This window comes from Elephas maximus, chromosome 15 (assembly GCF_024166365.1).
Source record: "Elephas maximus indicus isolate mEleMax1 chromosome 15, mEleMax1 primary haplotype, whole genome shotgun sequence".
NCBI classification, from domain to species: Eukaryota; Metazoa; Chordata; class Mammalia; order Proboscidea; family Elephantidae; genus Elephas; species Elephas maximus.
This window is the reverse complement of record NC_064833.1, coordinates 25491788-25510431: the sequence shown is the minus strand read 5'-3', so window position 1 is coordinate 25510431 and position 18644 is coordinate 25491788. Positions and strand designations below refer to the sequence as shown.

The window sequence follows — 18644 nt, the reverse complement described above, 5'->3', positions numbered from 1 at the left end:
CACAGTACAGTTTAAAAATTACAACCTTATATATAAATATATATATATTTTATATATATATATACCTCCAGCTGGACCTAGACTTTGGAAAGGCAGTGGAAATTCTTTTTTGAAATTAAACGGATCTGAGGCTCTCCTGGGGGGTGGGGGGAGATGCAGAAATGGGAGACTAGGAGTAATCTCTTTTAAGTGGGTTTTAATTCCTCTTTTTTACTTCCTTTCCTAGTCTATCTCCATTTCTGTCTTTAAAGATGTTGGTTTTAGATAGACATGTTCAAAGAACAAACTCTTTGTAGGTCCTATGAGAGTTAGCTCATCATTATCAGCCGTTTTTAAGTAATAGCAGATTGAAGCATAAATTGTTTGCATTGAAATTAATGAAAGCCTTGGGCCTTAATAGCTAAAAAAAAAAAAAAGAAAAATTAGAATTTTTATTTTTTTTTTAAGGGATGAAACAGAAAATCAATATGTTTTCATTTATCTCCTGGTGAACTCTGGCACAGCTGGTGTACATGGGTGAGGGGAGTGGATCCCCCAGGAACAAATGATGATTCTGAAGGGGTGATCAGACCTGGAGTTGCAAATTAACTACCTACACTGAACTCAGCAGGGTTCTTCTTTTTTTAAGCGAGCACATGTTACTGCATTAGCCTTTTGCTTCTGTCCAGTCCTTTTTAGTGTCCATAGTGTGGGTGAGAGTAACACGGGTATAACAATGAAGCCTTTAAATAGAATTAACCTTTCTGCTTTGAACAAATCAAGAAATTCTCACTAGGTTGGCCAAGTGAGGAGGAAGGCTAACGAGTACCATGACTAGGAATTGCTAAACCTTGGTTCACTACCTTAGTGGCCATGATTTAGCTGTTTAAACAGGACCAAGTCATATAGTCAGGCTGGGCCTATAAAATAAGGGTATGGGGAGCCATGATTTTTTTCAGGTCCCTTTCAGATTTAAAGAGGAACAAGTCTCTATGGAGTCTGGATTGCAAATATTAATACTTGGTATTACAACCATGAAGGTGCCCTGGTGGTGCAATGGTGAAGTGTTTGGCTGCTAACTGAAAGGTGGGCAGTTTGAACCCATCTGTCACTCTGTGGGAGAAAAGACCTGGTGATCTGCTCTTGTAAAGATTACAGCCTAGGAAACCCTATGGGGTGGTTCTACTCTATCACATAGGGTCTCTATGAGTTACAGTCGACCTGATGGCAATGGGTTTGGTTTTTTTGGTTTCTGAGTTGGAATCAACTCGATGGCACACAGCAACATTACAACCACTTTGGATGAAGCTGGAATTTATTCTTAGGAGAGATTAAAGGGCATCCCTGGTGGTGCAATGGTTAAGTACTCTGCTGCTAATAGAAAGGTCGGCAGTTTGAACCCAGCCAGCCTCTTGTGGAAGACAGGTGTCATGGCCTGCTCCTGTAAAGGTTGAAACCAAAAACCAAACCCGTTGCCACCGAGTCGATTTCGACTCATAGTGATCCTGTAGGACACAGTAGAATTGCCTCTTAGGATTTTCAAAGAGTGGCTAGTGGATTTGAACCGCCGACCTGGGTTAGCAGCTGAGCTCTTAACTACTGTGCCACATCCGTAAAGATTACAGCCTAAGAAATCTTATAGAGAAGTTTTACTCTGTCCTATGGGGTCGCTGTGTGTCGGAATCAACTTGATGACAATGGGTTTGGTTTGGTAGGTGGTGTAAACAGTTGACATACTTGGCTGCTAACCGACAGGTTGGAGGTTTGAGTCCACCCAGAGGAGCCTCAGAAAAAAAGGCTTGGTGATCTACTTCTGAGAAATCAGCCATTGGATGCCCCAAAGATGCACAGTTCTATGCTGACACACATGGGATTGCCGTGAATTGGAATTGACTTCATGGCAACTGGTTCCTGATTTGTTAGTGTTCTCCTAGAAGAGAAGGAGGAGCTTTGGTGGTGCAGTGGTTAAGCACTCAGCTGCTTACTGAAAGGCCTGTGGTTTGAACTCACCAGGTGCTCTGTGGGAGAAAGATGTGGCAGTCTGCTTCTGTAAAGATTACAGCCTTGGATACTCTATGGGACAGTTCTACTCTATCCTATAGGGTTACTATGAGTCAGAATCGACTTAAAGGTAAGGGTCGGAGAGAAAGAGGTGAGGAAAGTTAATGAAGAGCTATAAGCTGCATAGGGGACAGTGGCGATTCAATGGTAGAATTCTCACCTGCCGTTAGGTTCCACTCCCAGCCAATGTGCCTCAAACACAGCTACGCCTGTCAGTGGAGACTTGGGTGTTGCTATGATGCTGAACAGATTTCAGCAGAGTTTCCAGACCAAAACAGACTAGGAAGAAAGGCCTGGTGACTTACTTCTAAAAATCAGCCCATGAAAACCCTGTGGATCACAAGGGTCTCATCCTATTGTTCATGGAGTCTCCATGAGTTGGGGCTGACTTGATGACAGCTAACAACAACAACAACAAATCAGCTGCATAAGCAAGAGAACCAACCATCTCTCTCAACTATAAAACTTAATAAAGTTCCCCTCCATCTAACTTTTTTATATGTTCTGGACTGGGTACTGATTAAGAACATAAACCCTTGCATCATCATTTCAGTGGAAACGGGAGGCCAATTACATTAAAATGAAACTTAGCAATCAGTTCACAGTTTTTTTTATCCTCTACACAGATACACAAACTTACATCGTGCTCTGTTTATTCTTGTTTTATTGCTGTTAATATTAAACAACTCCCCAGAAGCTTGGACAATGCTCCGAAACTTCTGGGCATCTTATCATTAAATTTACCCCTGCAAACCAAGCTCATAAATTCCTCAAGGATGCCACTTTTTGTTTTCCCAAGGATCTTGCTCACCTTGAAGTAACAGATGGTAGATGTTTAGCCTAAAAGTTTCTTTTTTCCCAAGACCTGTATCTCCAGGATTTTGTGTATTCCACGTGACTTGGAACCTAGGCAATGGATCTTGTCTTGTGCGTAGCTCATGGTAACTGAATAGTCACTGAATGAATGGACATTAACAGGTAGAATGGAACTTGATGTTTAACCAAAGGCTTTTTGAGTTAGGGTGCTTTGTAGATTTTTTGTGCTGAGGATCAGACAGTATCAGACTGTAGGTGGGCCAGGCTCTCCAGGAAGAGGAAAATCAGGTTACCTCAACTGAGAGGGGGAGTAGAGGAACAAGGTACAAGGCAGCTTTCAACCCAACGTCCAGGCGGAGGTACCTCCAGATCTTAAATCTCTCACATCTCCTGCCGGACTGTGTTCCAACAGCTGCCAATTGAGGTTCACTGTTCCCACTTTAGTTGCCTGTTTTGTCACTGACGACATACACAGTCATCATTTTAGTGGAGAATGTCTGTAGATATCACAAATTCCACATAAATTTACCTTGCAAGCTTACAACCCACAGACAGATGTTTCTGGTGATTATACAAGGCGAGAGATTAAAATTTACAAACATGCTTAATGTTGAGCAGAAAATATTTGCCTCATTCTCTCCTGGTCATGAGGGCAGATGCTTAAGACAGTATATATATATTAAAAAAAAAAAACAAAAAACGGTTATTCTTCTTTTGTCATTTATACTGAAGTTTTACAGTCCATTGTTTCAATAATACTCCCCTCTACTTTCTTAAATAGACTTTCAGAAGACCTGTGCTTCTAATTTATGATGTGCAATATTCTTCCAGCATGTTCACAATAGGAAAAAGCTAATAAAATCAGGGAAGAAGAGTGAGGCTTAGTGTATAGCAAGGGGGTTAGGAGAGCCAGAGTGCCTGGGTTTACCAGCTGTGTGACTGTAGGTAAGTCATTTAACTTACTGTGCCTCAGTTATTTCGTCTGTATAATGTGGGTGATATAATAGTATCTATAAATTTTTTTTTTTTTATGTCATGGGATTGTTTTAGGGATTCACTTAATATAGGTAAATAATAGAATGGTGCCTGGCACAAAGTAAACGCAACAGAGTTCTTGTTGTTCTCAGGTGCCCTTGAGTTGATTTTCGACTCATAGTGGCCCTATGTGACACAGTAGATCTGCCCCATAGGGTTTTCTAGGCTGTAGTCTTTACGAAAGCAGATCAACAGGTCTTTTTCTCGTGAAGCCACAAGGTAGGTGTGAATCGCCAACCTTTTAGTTAGCAGCGAGCACTTAACCATTGTGCCACCAGGGTTTCTTAACAGAGTACTAAGTTTTGCTATCATTTTTAATAATATTTTTAAGGCATATATATATATATTTTACAGCACAAATAAGTTTCTATTCAACAATTTATATACAAATTGTTTTTGACATTGGTTGCAATCCCCACAATGTTACAGCACTCTTCTTTCGCTTTCCACCCTGGATTCTCTGGGTCCATTCGTCCAGTTTTTCTGTCCATTCCTGACTTCCTGTCTTTGCTTTTGGGCAGGTGTTGCCCATTTAGTCTCGTATACTTGATTGAATAAGAAGCGCGTTCCTCACGTGTGATATTGTTTTATAGGCTTGTCTAATCTTTGGCTGAAAGGTGGACTATGGGTGTGGCTTCAGTTCTGAGTTAGCAGGGTGTCTGGAGGCCATAGTCTCAGGGGTTCCTCCAGTCTCTGTCAGATCAGTAAGCCTGATCTTTTTTTTTTTTTTTCATGAATTTGAATTTTGTTCTACATTTTTCTCCCACTCTGTCTGGGGCCCTATGATGTGATCCCTGTCAGAGCCAGGCACCATCTTCTAGGCTCAGGCTGGTAGAGGCTGTGGTTCATGTTGTCCATTAATCCTTTGAACTAATGTGTTTCTTGTGTCTTTGGTTTTCTTCATTTTCCTTTGCTCTGGATGGGATGGGACCAATAGATGTATCTTAGATGGCTGCTCGCAAACTTTTAAGACCCCGGATGCTACTTACCAAAGCAGAATGTAGAACGTTTTCTTTATGAACTGTTATGCCAATTGACCTTGATGTTCCCCAAGAATGTGGCCTCCAGCCTTCAGTCCCAGTAACTCCGTCCCTCAGAGTTTTGAATATGTCTAGGAAGCTTCTATGACTTTGAGTTGGTCGAATTGTACTGACTTCCCCTATATTGTGTGTTGTATTTTCCTTCACCGAAGTTGACACTTGTCTATTTTGGAGTTAGTGATTTCCCCTCCAGCCCTCCCCTCTCTCGTAACCATCAGAGATTGCTTTTTTTTTTTTTTTTCTGTGTGTAAACCTTTTCTTGGGTTTTTATAATAGTGGTCTCACACAATATTTGCCCTTTTGTGATTGACTTATTTCATTTAACATAATGCCCTCCAGATCGATCCACGTTGAGAGATGTTTCTTGGATTTGTCATTGTCCTTTATAATTGCATACAATTCCATCGTGTGTATGTACCATAATTTGTTTATCCATTCATCTGTTAATGGGTACTTAGGTTGTTTCCACTTTTTTGCTATTGTGTTTTAATAATATTTTATTGTATCTTTGGTGAAAGGCTACCCAGCAGTTTAGGTTCTCATTTAACAATTTCTACACATTCTTCACAATGTGTGAACATTCTCATTATTTCTGTACTGGTTTTTTCATTTCGATTAATCTAGTTTCCCTGCCCCTTCACTTTCTTATCTTTGTTTTAAAGCAGTTGTTGACCTTTTGGTCTCATAAAGATGATTTTTTAAAAGGAGCACGGTACTCACAGGTGATATTCTTTATTTTGTGAGCCAATCTGTTATTTAGAAGAAGGTGACCTCAGGGGCCAGTTTTGGTTCAAGGTTTAAAAAGTATCTCAGGGAAATAGTCTCAGGGAGTCGTCAAGACTCAACTGGTTCAAGTCTTACTATTTTTAATATTATTGTTATTAAAGGAACATAGTCACAAGGCCAGTGGGTTGAGTTGGGTTTGTCTTGTGTCTTAATAGTTAACTAATGGCAAGTTCTTTGCTTCAGTTTCTGAAGCTGCCAAATAATACTGTAATACAAGATTTCCTCACCCATTCACTTCATTTTTATCTCAGTCTTGTCAACAGCACCTTACTTCTGTATTTTCCATGGTTTTGATTCTTTCTTTCAATCGAAATATTCATTAAGCACCTACTTTGTGCCTGGCATAGTTTTAGACCCAATGGAAGCAAGGTAAAAGCCAGCGTCAAACTGACTTAGAACTACAGTGAAGAGGACAGGAAAGGTCCCTACTCTTGTGGAACTGACATTCTAGTTCAAGGAGGCAGAGAATAAGTAAGGACACAAATAAAGGTAGGGGCAAGACTCCTTAGTCTCTGTGGTCCTTTTTTCCCCATATAAATCCCTGTCTGTCATTATTCTTAAACTTAGTCAGAGAAACCTAAGATTTTTATTTTTCTACTGAAATCCAAAGAAGTGAGGTATTCTATTTAGTATTTAGCTTTGTAGGAGAGCACCTTGTTAGAAATCTAAAAGTGTACCTTGGCATGCAGGAAATTAGAGTATTTCAGAGAAAAGCTTGGGGTTCATTAGTTGAAGAGTTGTGGCCTTTACTAAAGTGTGCTTCGTGAAACACTAGCTTATTGAGTTGTTAATAAATTTGGCTGAAATGGGGGCAAGGAGAAGGATCATAAGGCAGTAAGTTTGAGGAAAGGAGTCATGGTGGTGCAATGGTTAAGCCCTCGGCTCCTAACCTAAAGGTTGGTGGTTTGAACCCACCCAGCTGCTCTGTGGGTGAAAAGACCTGGCCATCTCTCCTGTAAAGATTATAGTCTAGGAAACCCTATAGGGCAGTTGTACTCTGTCACATGGGGTTGCTATGAGTCAGAATTGATTCGATGTTACATAAAAACAAGTTTGAGAAATGCTGGGTTAAATGAAATAAGTGTTTGTTTTTTTTTAATATAGGCCTTCTCAGAAATGTTATGCACTGTGAGTCTTCTGAATGGGACTAAAGTAGTTATCATTTCTAAATTTACTTTAAATATGACAAAAACGGTTTTATCAATGAATTTTTGAATGATTAATATTCTTTGGGATACAGGTTGGGAAGGATTATGTCCCTTGCACACATACGTTTGTAATAAAATATATTTTGAGTGAATGAATGAAAGAATCAATCAATCAAGGTGGAGTTAGGGACAAAGACCTGCCTATTCCAGACAGCCGAAGAGAACAAGTAGCAGAACCTCAAGCACCTACTTCCCAGTTCCATTCACACCCTCTATGGCCGTACTTTTCTTGTATCCAGGGCTCATGGAACCTTTTTCTTCAGAGCAGTAAACTTTGTTGTCTTTACACAAGAACCACAGCCCTTGGAATTTCTTCCCTAGGCTTCCTCAGAAGGGTTTAATAACAGTCAGTACCTAAACTTCTGGTGGCCTCATAACTAATGGCTTCCTGTCCTTAATCACAATTCAGGAAAAGATGCTCCTGTATGAACACCTGGTCGATGTTCTTCTTGCGAGATAAACATGTCAGTGAACAGCCTCAGGCTTAAGGTCAGAGAGATAGTACCAGGCCTTCTATAGTCTCGGGCATTCAAGGTTTCCTCTGAGTATAAACCAAGAAGAATATTGCATTTACTTCTCAGGGTTACAGTGTATTCGTTCTTAGCGTGGAGTTGCCCTTTTGGTTATGAAGGCAAGGAAGAAGGGGGACCTAGGAGGGGGACAAGGAGAAAGAACTGCCTGTCTCCTTTGCAGCAAAAATTAAAAGTGTTCATTCCGTGAATTTCGTTGATTGCAATCTCCTGGCTGACTTCCCTGTGCTTCATTTATAATTAAGTTCCATATATTTTATTGGAATTAGTGACCTGTCAGCATTTCTGGAATGTAGTACTAAGCATTGGATGTAATAACAGTATTTTTCTTCCATATGGGCACATTTTAGGGTGATGGATAAAGAGAAGTCAAGAGCGCCCACACAATTTCACCAAGCTTCTATTTGTTTTTCTTCCCTTTTAAGAAAGCGTAGGGCAGGGTTTTTTCCTTCTTTTGCTCAGCAGAAACTGCAAAGACAAATGTTTAATGGAAAGCAAGTGTGCCCTTAAGAAATTCTTGTGCACGATTTTTTAGATCAACGCTCAAACTAATCCCACGCTCCCAGGAACTGACCTTCTTCTCGCCGTACACGATACCCTCTCCTGTAGGATGGAAAGAGGTTTATTAACCTCCTTTCACTTTGCAGTAACACACTGCAGGAGAAAGAAAAAAAGCATTTAGAGGAAGTCTCCAGAGTTTAGGTTCTAGCCCCTCCAAATGGTGAGGCCTTAGACAAGTCACTTTAACTCTTGAATTTTGCTTTCCCAGTTGCCGTTAGTCAATCTGACTCATGGTGACCCTGACTCATGGCACCTCATGTGTGTCAGAGTAGAACTGTGCCCCATAGGCTTTCAGTGGCTGATTTTTTGGAGGTAGATTGTCGGGCTTTTCTTCCGAGGTACCTTTGGGTGTGCTCACTCGAGCTTCCAAACTTTCAGTTAGCAGCCAAGTGTATTAATCACTCGCACCACCCAGAGACTCCTTCCCTATTTGTAAAATGGGGATAAAAAACAGTCAAAACACATGCATGTGTGGAGTACTTACTGCATGCCAGGGCCTGTGCTATGCAATTTAGATACTTAACTTGCTGAATCCTCTCAGAAGGAATGCAGAGAGATAGGTGTTTCCTTCTAAAAGTGGGATCTAGAGAGGTTAGGTAACGTGTCAGAGGTCACACAGCTAGTAAAGTGGTAGAACTTTAACGTGTGCCCAGGTGTAATTGACTCCATGGGCCCTGCACTAGTTCTGATTGTGGGGAAGAAAAAGGATGCTTGAAAACCCCTTGTAAATTGAAAGTCCCCATAAAAATGTGAAACATTTTCACTGAGTAAGGAGCTTGGTGGTGCAGTGATTAAGCATTCAGTTGCTAACCAAAAGTTCAGTGTTTTAAACCCACCAGGGGTCTACAGGAGAGAAGGACTTCCAATCTGCTCCCATAAAGATTATATATTTTTTTTTTATGGGAAAGTTCTATTCTGTCACTTGGGTTACTATGAGTTGGAATTGACTTGACAGCACACTACAACAACATCGCTGAGTAGCTCATAGAGGTTACCAAGGGCCTGGTCTTGTGGGAGGTACGAAGAATGCAAGCAAAGTGTATTTCCTGATTAGGAGCGTCGTACAAGCAAAAAGGGCTTGTGCTTGGCTGTTGACACAATATAAAAAAGTGGAATACAGGGAGAGAAACAACCACCCATCTTGTCCTAACGGCCCTGCTTTCTCAGCCCCTGCCCACCTCTCCAACACCTTCTACCATCACCCTCTGTTGCTCATAAGCCTACATTGGCTTGTTCTCCAGTTTCTCCTAAAAAGTTGACCTCTTTCCTGCCTCAGGGGCTTTGCATTTGCTGTTCTGTCTAGAAAATTGTTCCTACAACTGTTCCCATTCCATTTTCAGGTCTCAATTGAAATGTCAAACTCTCAAGGAAACCCAGATAATGCAATTATTTTGTTGATTTTTTGCTTGCTTGTTAATTGTTTCCTCTTCTGAACAGACTCTTGTTCGCCGCACTGAATTGATGACTCACACAGTGCTAGGCTCTTACACAGTACCCAATAATTGGAGTTGAGTGAAGAAATTAATGATAGGTATCAAAATCACTGATAAATGCTAGGCTATTGGTAGGCATAAAACTAAAATTAAGATGAGGAATTGAAATAATGATATGAAAAACCAGAAGAGAACTCAGATCTTTTATGCGTTGATCAAGAAGAGAACACTGAAACCAAGGCAGGGCCCCTAGACAGAAGTTAATGTCCATTCTCACCGTGATTGCTATGATCTTTTCTAGTTTAAAAATAAGGTAATACGATTCTCATTTCTGAATAAGTTTCTCCTTCCTTTCTAATGTTCAACCTCCTTGCTCCCTCGCAACTGTCTTTGGAGAAGGTGTAAGTAATGGTAAATAGTACAGTTTTCGGAGCTTCACAGCTCTGCTGTCAAGTCCCAGCTCCATGATTTACAGTGTGACCTTGGGTATGGCATTCAAGCTTTCTGAGCCTAAGCTTCTTCATCTAGAAAATACTTCATGGGATTATCCTGAGCTTAGATAGATATTTGTAAAGAATGTAAAACAGTATCTCTGGCCATTTTTTTTTGTTTGTTTTCTTTTTCCCTAGATATTCAGCTCTGCCAAGTGTCTGCCAGTTTGTCGTACTGTGGGGCTTGTGTGTTGCTGTGATGCTGGAAGCTATGCCACTGGTATTCAAATACCAGCAGGGTCGCCCGTGGAGGACAGGTTTCAGCTGAGCTTCCAGACTAAGACAGACTTGGAAGAAGGGCTCAGCAGTCTACTCCTGAAAAGATTTAGCCAGTGAAAACCTTATGAATAGCAGCGGAACATTGTTTGATACAGTGCTGGAAGATGAGCCCCTCAGGTTGGAAGGCACTCAAAAGATGACTGGAGAAGAGCTGCCTCCTCAAAATAGAGTCGACCTTAATGGTGTGGATGGAGCCAAGCTTTCGGGACCTTCATTTGGTGATGTGGCATGACTCAAAAGAAGAAGAAACAGCTGCAAACATCCATTAATAATTGGAACTTGGAATGTATGAACTAGAAGGACATCACGCTTGGTAAAGCAGAGAGGGTCAGTGAAAAAGAGGAAGACTGTCAATAAGATGGATTGACACAGTGGCTACAACAGTGGGCTTAAGCATAACAGTAATTGTGAGGATGGGATAGGACCGGGCAGTGTTTCCTTCTGTCGTACATAGGGTTGCTATGAGTCGGAACAGACTCGATAGCACCTAACGACGACAGTGAAGTATTCAGGTCTCTTGGAAATAAGTTGAGTATAGAAGGATGCTACTGTTAGTTGGCTGCCATTTGATTTGTTGGTGTCAGAGGAAAAGGAAGAAAATTGATTTTAGATGAGATTGTGATTTCTCTGAGAGCAAGGATTTTGTCTTTTTTAATATCAAAATCACTGATAAACATTAGGCTGTTCATAAAAAAAAAAAAAACCAAACCCATTGCTGTCAAGTTGATTCTGGCTCATAGTGACCTTGTGTTAAGTTGGGTAATTTAAAAAATTATACAAAAAAAAAAAAATCAGAAAATTCTTATCTTTTATGTAATGATCAACTCTGACCATTGCCCTGAAATACTACTACAAAAATTTCCTGAAATAGTTAAAAAAAAAAAAAAAAAAAAGAGAAGTGCAAACACTGCACTGTTGTCCCCAAGAACTGGGGACTGTCTGTAAACCCTGAAGGGTTGCTGGATAGTGTCTAGGAACTGTGGAATGAGAAACTAAAACCAACTTCAATGCTTTCCTCGATTGTCTGACATTTATGTTTCTCTGCATCTTCCCAGCACATTCAGCTTCTTATTCTTATATCTAGTACTAAATTGTTGTTGTTAAGTGCTGTCAAGCCAATTTAGACCCATAACAACCCCATGCGACAGATTAGAACTGCCCCATAGGGCTTCCTAGGCTGTAATCTTTATGGAAGCAGATTGCCAGGTCTTTCTTCCACGGAGCTGCTGGGTGAGCTCAAACTGCCAAGCTTTTGGTCAGCAGCTGAGCACTTAACCATTGCACGTCTAGGGCTGGAAGACTATTTTAAGAAGAGTCCCTGGGTGGCATAAATGATTCGGTATTTGGCTACTAATTGAATTTCAGTTGGTGGTTTGAATCCATCCAGATGTGCCTCGGAAGAAAGGCCTGATGATCTACATTCAAAAGATAACAACCACTGAAAACCCTGTGGAGCGTAGTTTTATTCTGAAACATATGGGGTTATCACAAGTTGAAATCAACTTGATGGCAACTGGTTACTTTAAGGAGAGATTACCTTCTTGTTGAAAGAGAATAAATAACCCTTCCAAAATCCAACCTATGAAAATCTAATATCTCTGAGTCTCTGAACAAGTTTTTCTTAGCTTACCTTAGCGGGTGGAATGATTGCCTATGATATGCGTATGATAAATGTGCATATATATGCATATATGAAAAATACAAATATGCATTTATAAATAATACACAACAAACAATTAATGTAAAAAAGTATCAAATTACTGACACCATTTTCTAAAGTAATAGTAAAGGATGTTGTTAAGGACAGTTTGAGATGTTCCCAATTTATCAGAAAGATAATCAGGACAAGTTTTCATTTGCCTGAGTGACATAGTACTTCCTAGTGAGCAAATAATGTCAGTGTTGCTTTATTTTATCTCATATAACCTTACTGAAATCAGCAGTGGTGGAAAAAATGCATTCATTTAAAGGGACACTATGTAACAAGGCCAAGTAAGGGCAAAGCTGTTATCTCCAACATTTTCTAAATGGGGCTGGAGTCCTTTGTCCTTTGTGCTGAATATATCCATTTTCTAAGGTATTTTGCATTGTCCTTGCAGGATTACTCATGGCTTCCTCCATTCATTCACAGGTAGTGCCATTCCAAGGATATAATTATCTTGATTATTGTGAACCTTTCTATTGGCTACATGGTGGCCATATTGCCTACTCTTGATACTCAAGCCCTTGCAATTGTCATAGAAAAGTTAACACTTTATTCAGGTAATTGATTCACCTTCCCCTTGTGGGAGTTTAGTGCTTCGAGTACATAGACTCTTCATTTAAATTTTTATTAAAGAGAATTATAATATGATCAGAAATTTAGTTTCAGGGCTAAACCTGCAAGGTGAAAATATCAGAGCAAATCTTGTCCCAGGAAAAAAAAAAAAAAGGCAATCACAGAAACTACTTGGTTTAAATAATTTTGATTTGCTTTGAAAAGTAAAATGTAAGCTTTTAAATGCATCAACCCATAATCGTAACACCCCCATATATCACCCAGGTGCTTTGCTAGTGGATCAATAGTTCTGCATTTCCTTTGTTCATTCTCATGGCTAATGAAGCCCAGTGTCTCTCACATAAAGACAAACAACCAATGTAATGGAAAAGAAATTATAAACAAGCGAACAATTGGAATTGAATGGAAAACCGATTTTAAGACACAGTTTTTCTTCTCTACAAAATTTTCTTGTTTGTTTGGAGTCATCTAACACTGTGAGCAGATTCAAAATGACCAAGACCAGTGACAGGGCATTAGACATTGAAGAAAAATTCACTCTTGGAGCAGTCACTTGGAAACCAATTATTAGACAAGACAAAAGAGATGATTTTCCAAATACAGTGGAAAGGTTTAAAGCCTGAGTGTTCCAACTGGTTGCAATGTGTGTCTGTGTTCTCAAACTGAAAAACGTAATTTATTTTTAAGTTTAATAAAAACATAGCATTTAATAAGGGAAGATCTTATACATTTTCAGGTCACAGACAATTCCCTGCAGTTTACTGTCCTAAGGAGAGCCTTGAAGTAGCAGTGGAGCGAATGAAGCAGTGATCCTGAGTTGTTCATTGGTTTATCAGAGGAAATACAGTTATACACCAGTAAATGCCTACTGGCTATGTACATTGTCAGGTTTTCTGTGAACCAGAGCTGTAAGTTGCCATTATGGTGGGCATCTCTTGTTTTGTAAGAAACTTTCATAGTAAAAGATAAAAAATGTATACAGTATTTACTGCTTTCCCCAAATTATTGTTAATTATTGATCAGATATGTTTCCTACTTTCCAATCATGGTCCCCATAATTCATTTATTTTGCCTCCTACCTTTCTCTTTGTGTAAATTTAATAATATTTCCAATGTTCTTACCAGTTCTTTTTTGAGTGAAGCCAAGGTATGCTCAATGCCTGAACTTGATCTCTTTGGTCCGTCTTCTTGTTTGACATACTCTAAGGAAGACACTTCTGCCTGGCCACGGTTATTAAATGTAACAGATTTTGAAGAAAAATCTTTAAGCTGCCTCAGGATAATCTCCATTTTTTTAAATTCAAAATCACCTAAGAAGGATAGAGCTCGGTCAAGGCAGGTTTAGCTTTAGCTGAGTTATTTAAATGGTCTGGAATGTAAATCTTTGAGAAGTTGCAAGGATTTGAATAGCAAACACTAATGTAATGTACCCGAAATTCTGTTGGCCAGTAAGAGGCTACTATTACTTCAAAGCATGCTCTCTCTTTCCTAGTGGCTCTCGACCTTTCCTTCATGTATATGCCCAGGAAGTACCAGAACCCAGTGCCGTCGAGTCGATTCCAACTCATAGCGGCCCTATAGGACAGAGTAGAACTGGCCCATAGAGTTTCCAAGGATATTTTATTACAGTGATGTGTGCTTTCTCAGCTGAGATCACTTCCTGGAAAATTCTCAAGAGAAGAAATATATTTTGAGCTCTACAAAGAACCAGATATAATAGATTTATCCCCCAAGTTTAACAACAACAACGAAATAATTTTCTCAGGATCTTGGTGACAGCATTTCAAGGTTATAACTGATCTCTTGACCCAAATATTTCACAAGAGAAAGCTGAGGTACATGATTTTTGAGGCACCAAATCAGAACCTTAAAGCTGCTTGTCAAGAATAACGTTAGGTCAAGTTTATAAATACTTACCATTTGCTTAGTGCCATATTAAGAAATGCATGCCCATTTTGGTCATTTAATTCTCTTACAACCCTGTGAGGTAGGCATTATAATTAGGCCCATTTTTCAGGTAAAACAACTGTTGTTTAGGAGAAAAAGTCATCACCCAGGGCTGTTCAGTTCCAAAGCTTACATGCTTACTACCCTATATCATAACACTTTCTGGGATTTTGACAAACGCATTTAGGAATTCAGAGAAAATGCTCTTTTGAGGTCTTGAAATCTCCTACTCAATGCCCCCAAATGTAAGTCACACATTCCTGCATGTGCTTGATACCAGGGCCAAGACAGGGTGGGCTACAGATAACAGAGAGGACTCCCAACTGTTGGGGAGTGGGCGGCCCTCCAAGGAGATGGCCACATGCTGGCAGGGGTCACTTCGTTTCTGGAAAATTTTTAGAAAACATTATTTTCTTTCGAGTTTCAACCTTTCACACTCGCCTCCACACAACCGACTATTTTTAGATCATTGTTATGTGATGTCCAGTTGGTTCCGACTCATAGTGACCTGATGTATAATAGAACGGAATGTTTTTCAGTCCTGTGCCATCCTCACAATCATTGGTATGTTTGAGCCCATTGTTGGAGCCGCTGTGTCAGTCCATCTGGTTGAGGGTCTTCCTCTTTCTTGCTGACCCTCTACTTTACCAAGCACGATGTCCTTCTCTAGGGAATGGTCTTTCCTGGCAACATGTCCAGAGGAAGTGAGACACTGTCTCACCATCCTCCCTTCTAACGAGCGTTCTGGCTGTACTTCTTCCAAGACAGAATTGTTTGTTCTTCGGGGAAGTCCACAGTCTATTCAATATTCTTCTCCAACACCATAATTCCAAGGCATCAATTCTTCTCATTCTTCCTTATTCATGGTCCAGCTTTCTCATGCATATAAGGCTATTAAAAACAGCACTTCATATACTTGATTATTTCAGGGTTCCCTAAATATGTCCTGCAATCTTGTACCCCCAAGCCTTTGATCACAGCACCCTATACCTCAGCCCATCTCTGATTAACAGACTTCTATGAGTAGGTATCTAGCTGAATTTACTGAATTAACTGAAATTACTCAATTAGCTGAAATTACAATCTAGCTGAAAATCTCTTTCCTTGTTGAGCTTTTTTCCAGCTTCTTAGGCACGATGAATGCCTTCACCTACTGTACCCCCATAACACTTTGTATACACCCCGTTAGCAGCACTTGCCACGTCCTAGTGTGATAATTTATCATCTGATTTCCTAGCTAGATCATGAGTTTTCTGATGACAACAATCATGTCGTATCGTCAACGTTACATGATCAGTACACAATGCGAGGCACAGAGCAGACCCTTAATATATATTTTTGCCAAATGAATGAAAGGTTTGGTATGAAGAAATGTTTTATGAAGATTGTGAAATTATAATTGTTGTAATTTTCTGCTTCTAAATGCCGGTTAGCCTACTTGACCTATGCTTTCCTTCCATTTATAAAACACCTAGCAGTGTTTGGGCATATGTCTGCCATAGAGCTGTTTCAGCAAAGTTTCTGAAGTTCGAAAGTTCTTTAACAAGCTGTGCCACTCTGCTGGGAACTTCTGGCAGCTTTGCACATGTAGAACATTCTTTAGGTGGGTGTCTTACTCTAGTTAGTGGTGGAGGAAACCCTGCAGCCCTGGGCCGTGTGCCCAGAAGGGTGTCACAGGAGAGGAAGGGAGGGTGGCTCTGAGGATAGGTATTAAAATTAAACGTAACATAAGATCATGCTCTGGCCTCATTGCTGGGAAGGACTTTTGAAGTCTTCTAGTGCAGTCCTGATGAAAACAAGCCAAACAAAGATTGCATGACTCTGCAAGGTCACACAGCTAGTTGCCCTATATACTTCAGAAACAGTGTTTCCTTCTAGAAATAAGAAGAGAGATAGAAAGGGAACAAACCATGAATAAGGTTATTATCCCCATTTGGGGAGAGAGGGACCAGATTCAGTGGGGTTAAGAAACTTGACCAAGATACCAAATTCAGGCCTGTGGATTTTTTTTTTTTTAAAGTACTTAAAAAAAATCAAGGTAATATTTTGTAAAGTACACACATGAGTAATGATAATAATGATAAATCACATCATGGAAGAGAGAAGGGCTTATGCTGAAAACTATCAGTCCCCAACATTCCCCACACCCAGTCATGTGCCATGAAGCACCCACCATTTCCCCTTCTTTGCAATGTTTCTGGTTTAATTTACTTTTTACTAAATAATGCTAATATGTGTTAATTTATTTAAAATAATTTAAAAAATACACAGAACTAAAGTGCTTTACAAAAACAATTCATTAAATCTTCATAACAACCCTATGAGGTAGGTACTATTGCTTATCTCATTTTGCAGCTGGAAAAACTGAGGCACAGAGAGGTCAAGACTTGCCCAGCATCACACAGCTAAAAGGTGCAGTAGCTGGGATTTGAACCCAGACAGTGCAGCTTCAGACTCCATGTGTTTGACGACTACACCACCACGCTGCTTACAAACAGCCTCATTTTACAAGGAAGAGACTGCACGCTCGGGTTGACACACCTGCGTGGCAAAGCTGGGCTTCAAGCCTGGCCGGCTCCGACGTACTTCTGCTAAATCTCTCTGTCTCAAAAGAAAGCCACCCACTGAGGGTACAGAATCTCACTGCTGTCTTAACCATGCCTGGGACCAGAGAGGGAGAGCAGGTAGAGAATAATGAGAGCTTTCTGGTATACCAATTAAAAATAAATAAATAAAAAAAATAACGTTTTGTTTTCACGTCAGGAACATAGGCTTTTGTAGTATGTTTTTTAGGTTTTCTGATAAATTTTAGTTTCTTAGAGTCATAAAAAATAAAATCTTTTGTTTTTTTTTAAATCGCACCTTTATTTTTAAATAGGGTTTTGGGCAGATAAAAATCTGTTTAGCTGCCCTTTAGGGACTACTGTGCTTGCGGATTTAGTGTTCTTTAAAAAAAAAAAAAAAATTTTTTTTTTTTTTTATAGCTCAGGCTAACAGACCTGAATCCTGGAGCTGCATGTCCCCCCATTTCACCCCAATAATGCTCCTTCTTTCTGAAAATAGTGGCATGAGTTTACGCTTCCCTTACTGCTGGCTTTCCTTGCTCCAGAGCAATGGTTTTCAAACGCTTACCGTGGAGCCCTAAGGAGCCCTGGCAGCGCAATGGCTAAGCACTTGGCTGATACCCAAAAGGTTGGTGGTTTGAACCCACCCAGCTGCTCCAAGGGAGAAAGACCTAGTGACCTGCTCCCATAAAGATTATGTCTAGAAAACCTTATAGGGCAGTTCTACTCTGTCACATAGGGTCGCTATAAATCGGAATTGACTTGATGGCACCCAACAACAAACAGCAACTGTGGAACCCTAGGCATCTTTTGGTGATGTTTTAAAATCTGTCCACAGGTGGGGGGTGGGGTGGAGTGGAGAGCAAGGGGGCAGGTAGGCAGTGGCAAGAGAAGCTAAGCAGGTGGTCCACTTTGACCAGATGGATATTCCACAAAATTTTGTTGGAAGAAAATATTCTATTGAGGGGGGGAACCCATAGTGAGTGCAGAAGAATATGTGGAACTAGAGGAATGTGGGTTAGAAGGGAAGAAAATAAGAACACCGCTTATAACAATGAGAAAACAAAAATACTTCCAAGGTGTCTAAATGATAGTCCTTAGCCGTAGGAAGATCCTGGAAACTCTCCAGCCATCAAGTGGGGAAAGGAAAAACCCCAATTTAGCATGTGCGTTCTGTGGTGGGGGAAGCAGGATTGTGCTGGTGAGAGTTTAAAAGAGATGGAAAAGGTTAGAAAAGAAAAAGCTCAGGTGGATTAAATATAATAAAACCAAAGCCGTCTTTCTGTGGAAGTAGCTCCTTAATAATTGAATTCACTGTGGACTCAGATGTTGCACGTGAAGCTAGAGAATGCTCAGAGGAAACCCCAATTAAATTTTGGCTGGCCAATGAAATAATGGAAGAACTAGACTGCCATCCTGAGGCAGAATGCTAGGAAGGAATGGTTGGAGCAATGGCTGCAGTGTTTGCAGCCCAGTACACGCCTATGATGGTATCCAAATGTCCTTAAGCCATTCTATTTTTTTCTAAACAGTAATTTTAGAAAATTTCTCTGAAAAACCAGTGTGGGTACCTGGTACAAACAATGTGAACAATACTGAAGGTTTTACAGGGATAAGTTAAGACTGTCTTTGAGCT

General features: G+C 40.1%; 1 protein-coding gene across 1 annotated transcript in view; it reads left to right on the top strand.

Annotated features, from left to right (window-relative positions):
- Window positions 1-16620, top strand: part of AARD (alanine and arginine rich domain containing protein) — a 53591-nt gene extending 36971 nt beyond the window's left edge. The window contains exon 2 of the mRNA XM_049853857.1: window positions 10079-16620. Within this exon, the coding sequence (XP_049709814.1) occupies window positions 10079-10276 (198 nt within the window). The 3' untranslated portion in view covers window positions 10277-16620. The remainder of the gene's footprint in view (window positions 1-10078) is intronic.
- Window positions 16621-18644: the final 2024 nt, after the last annotated feature.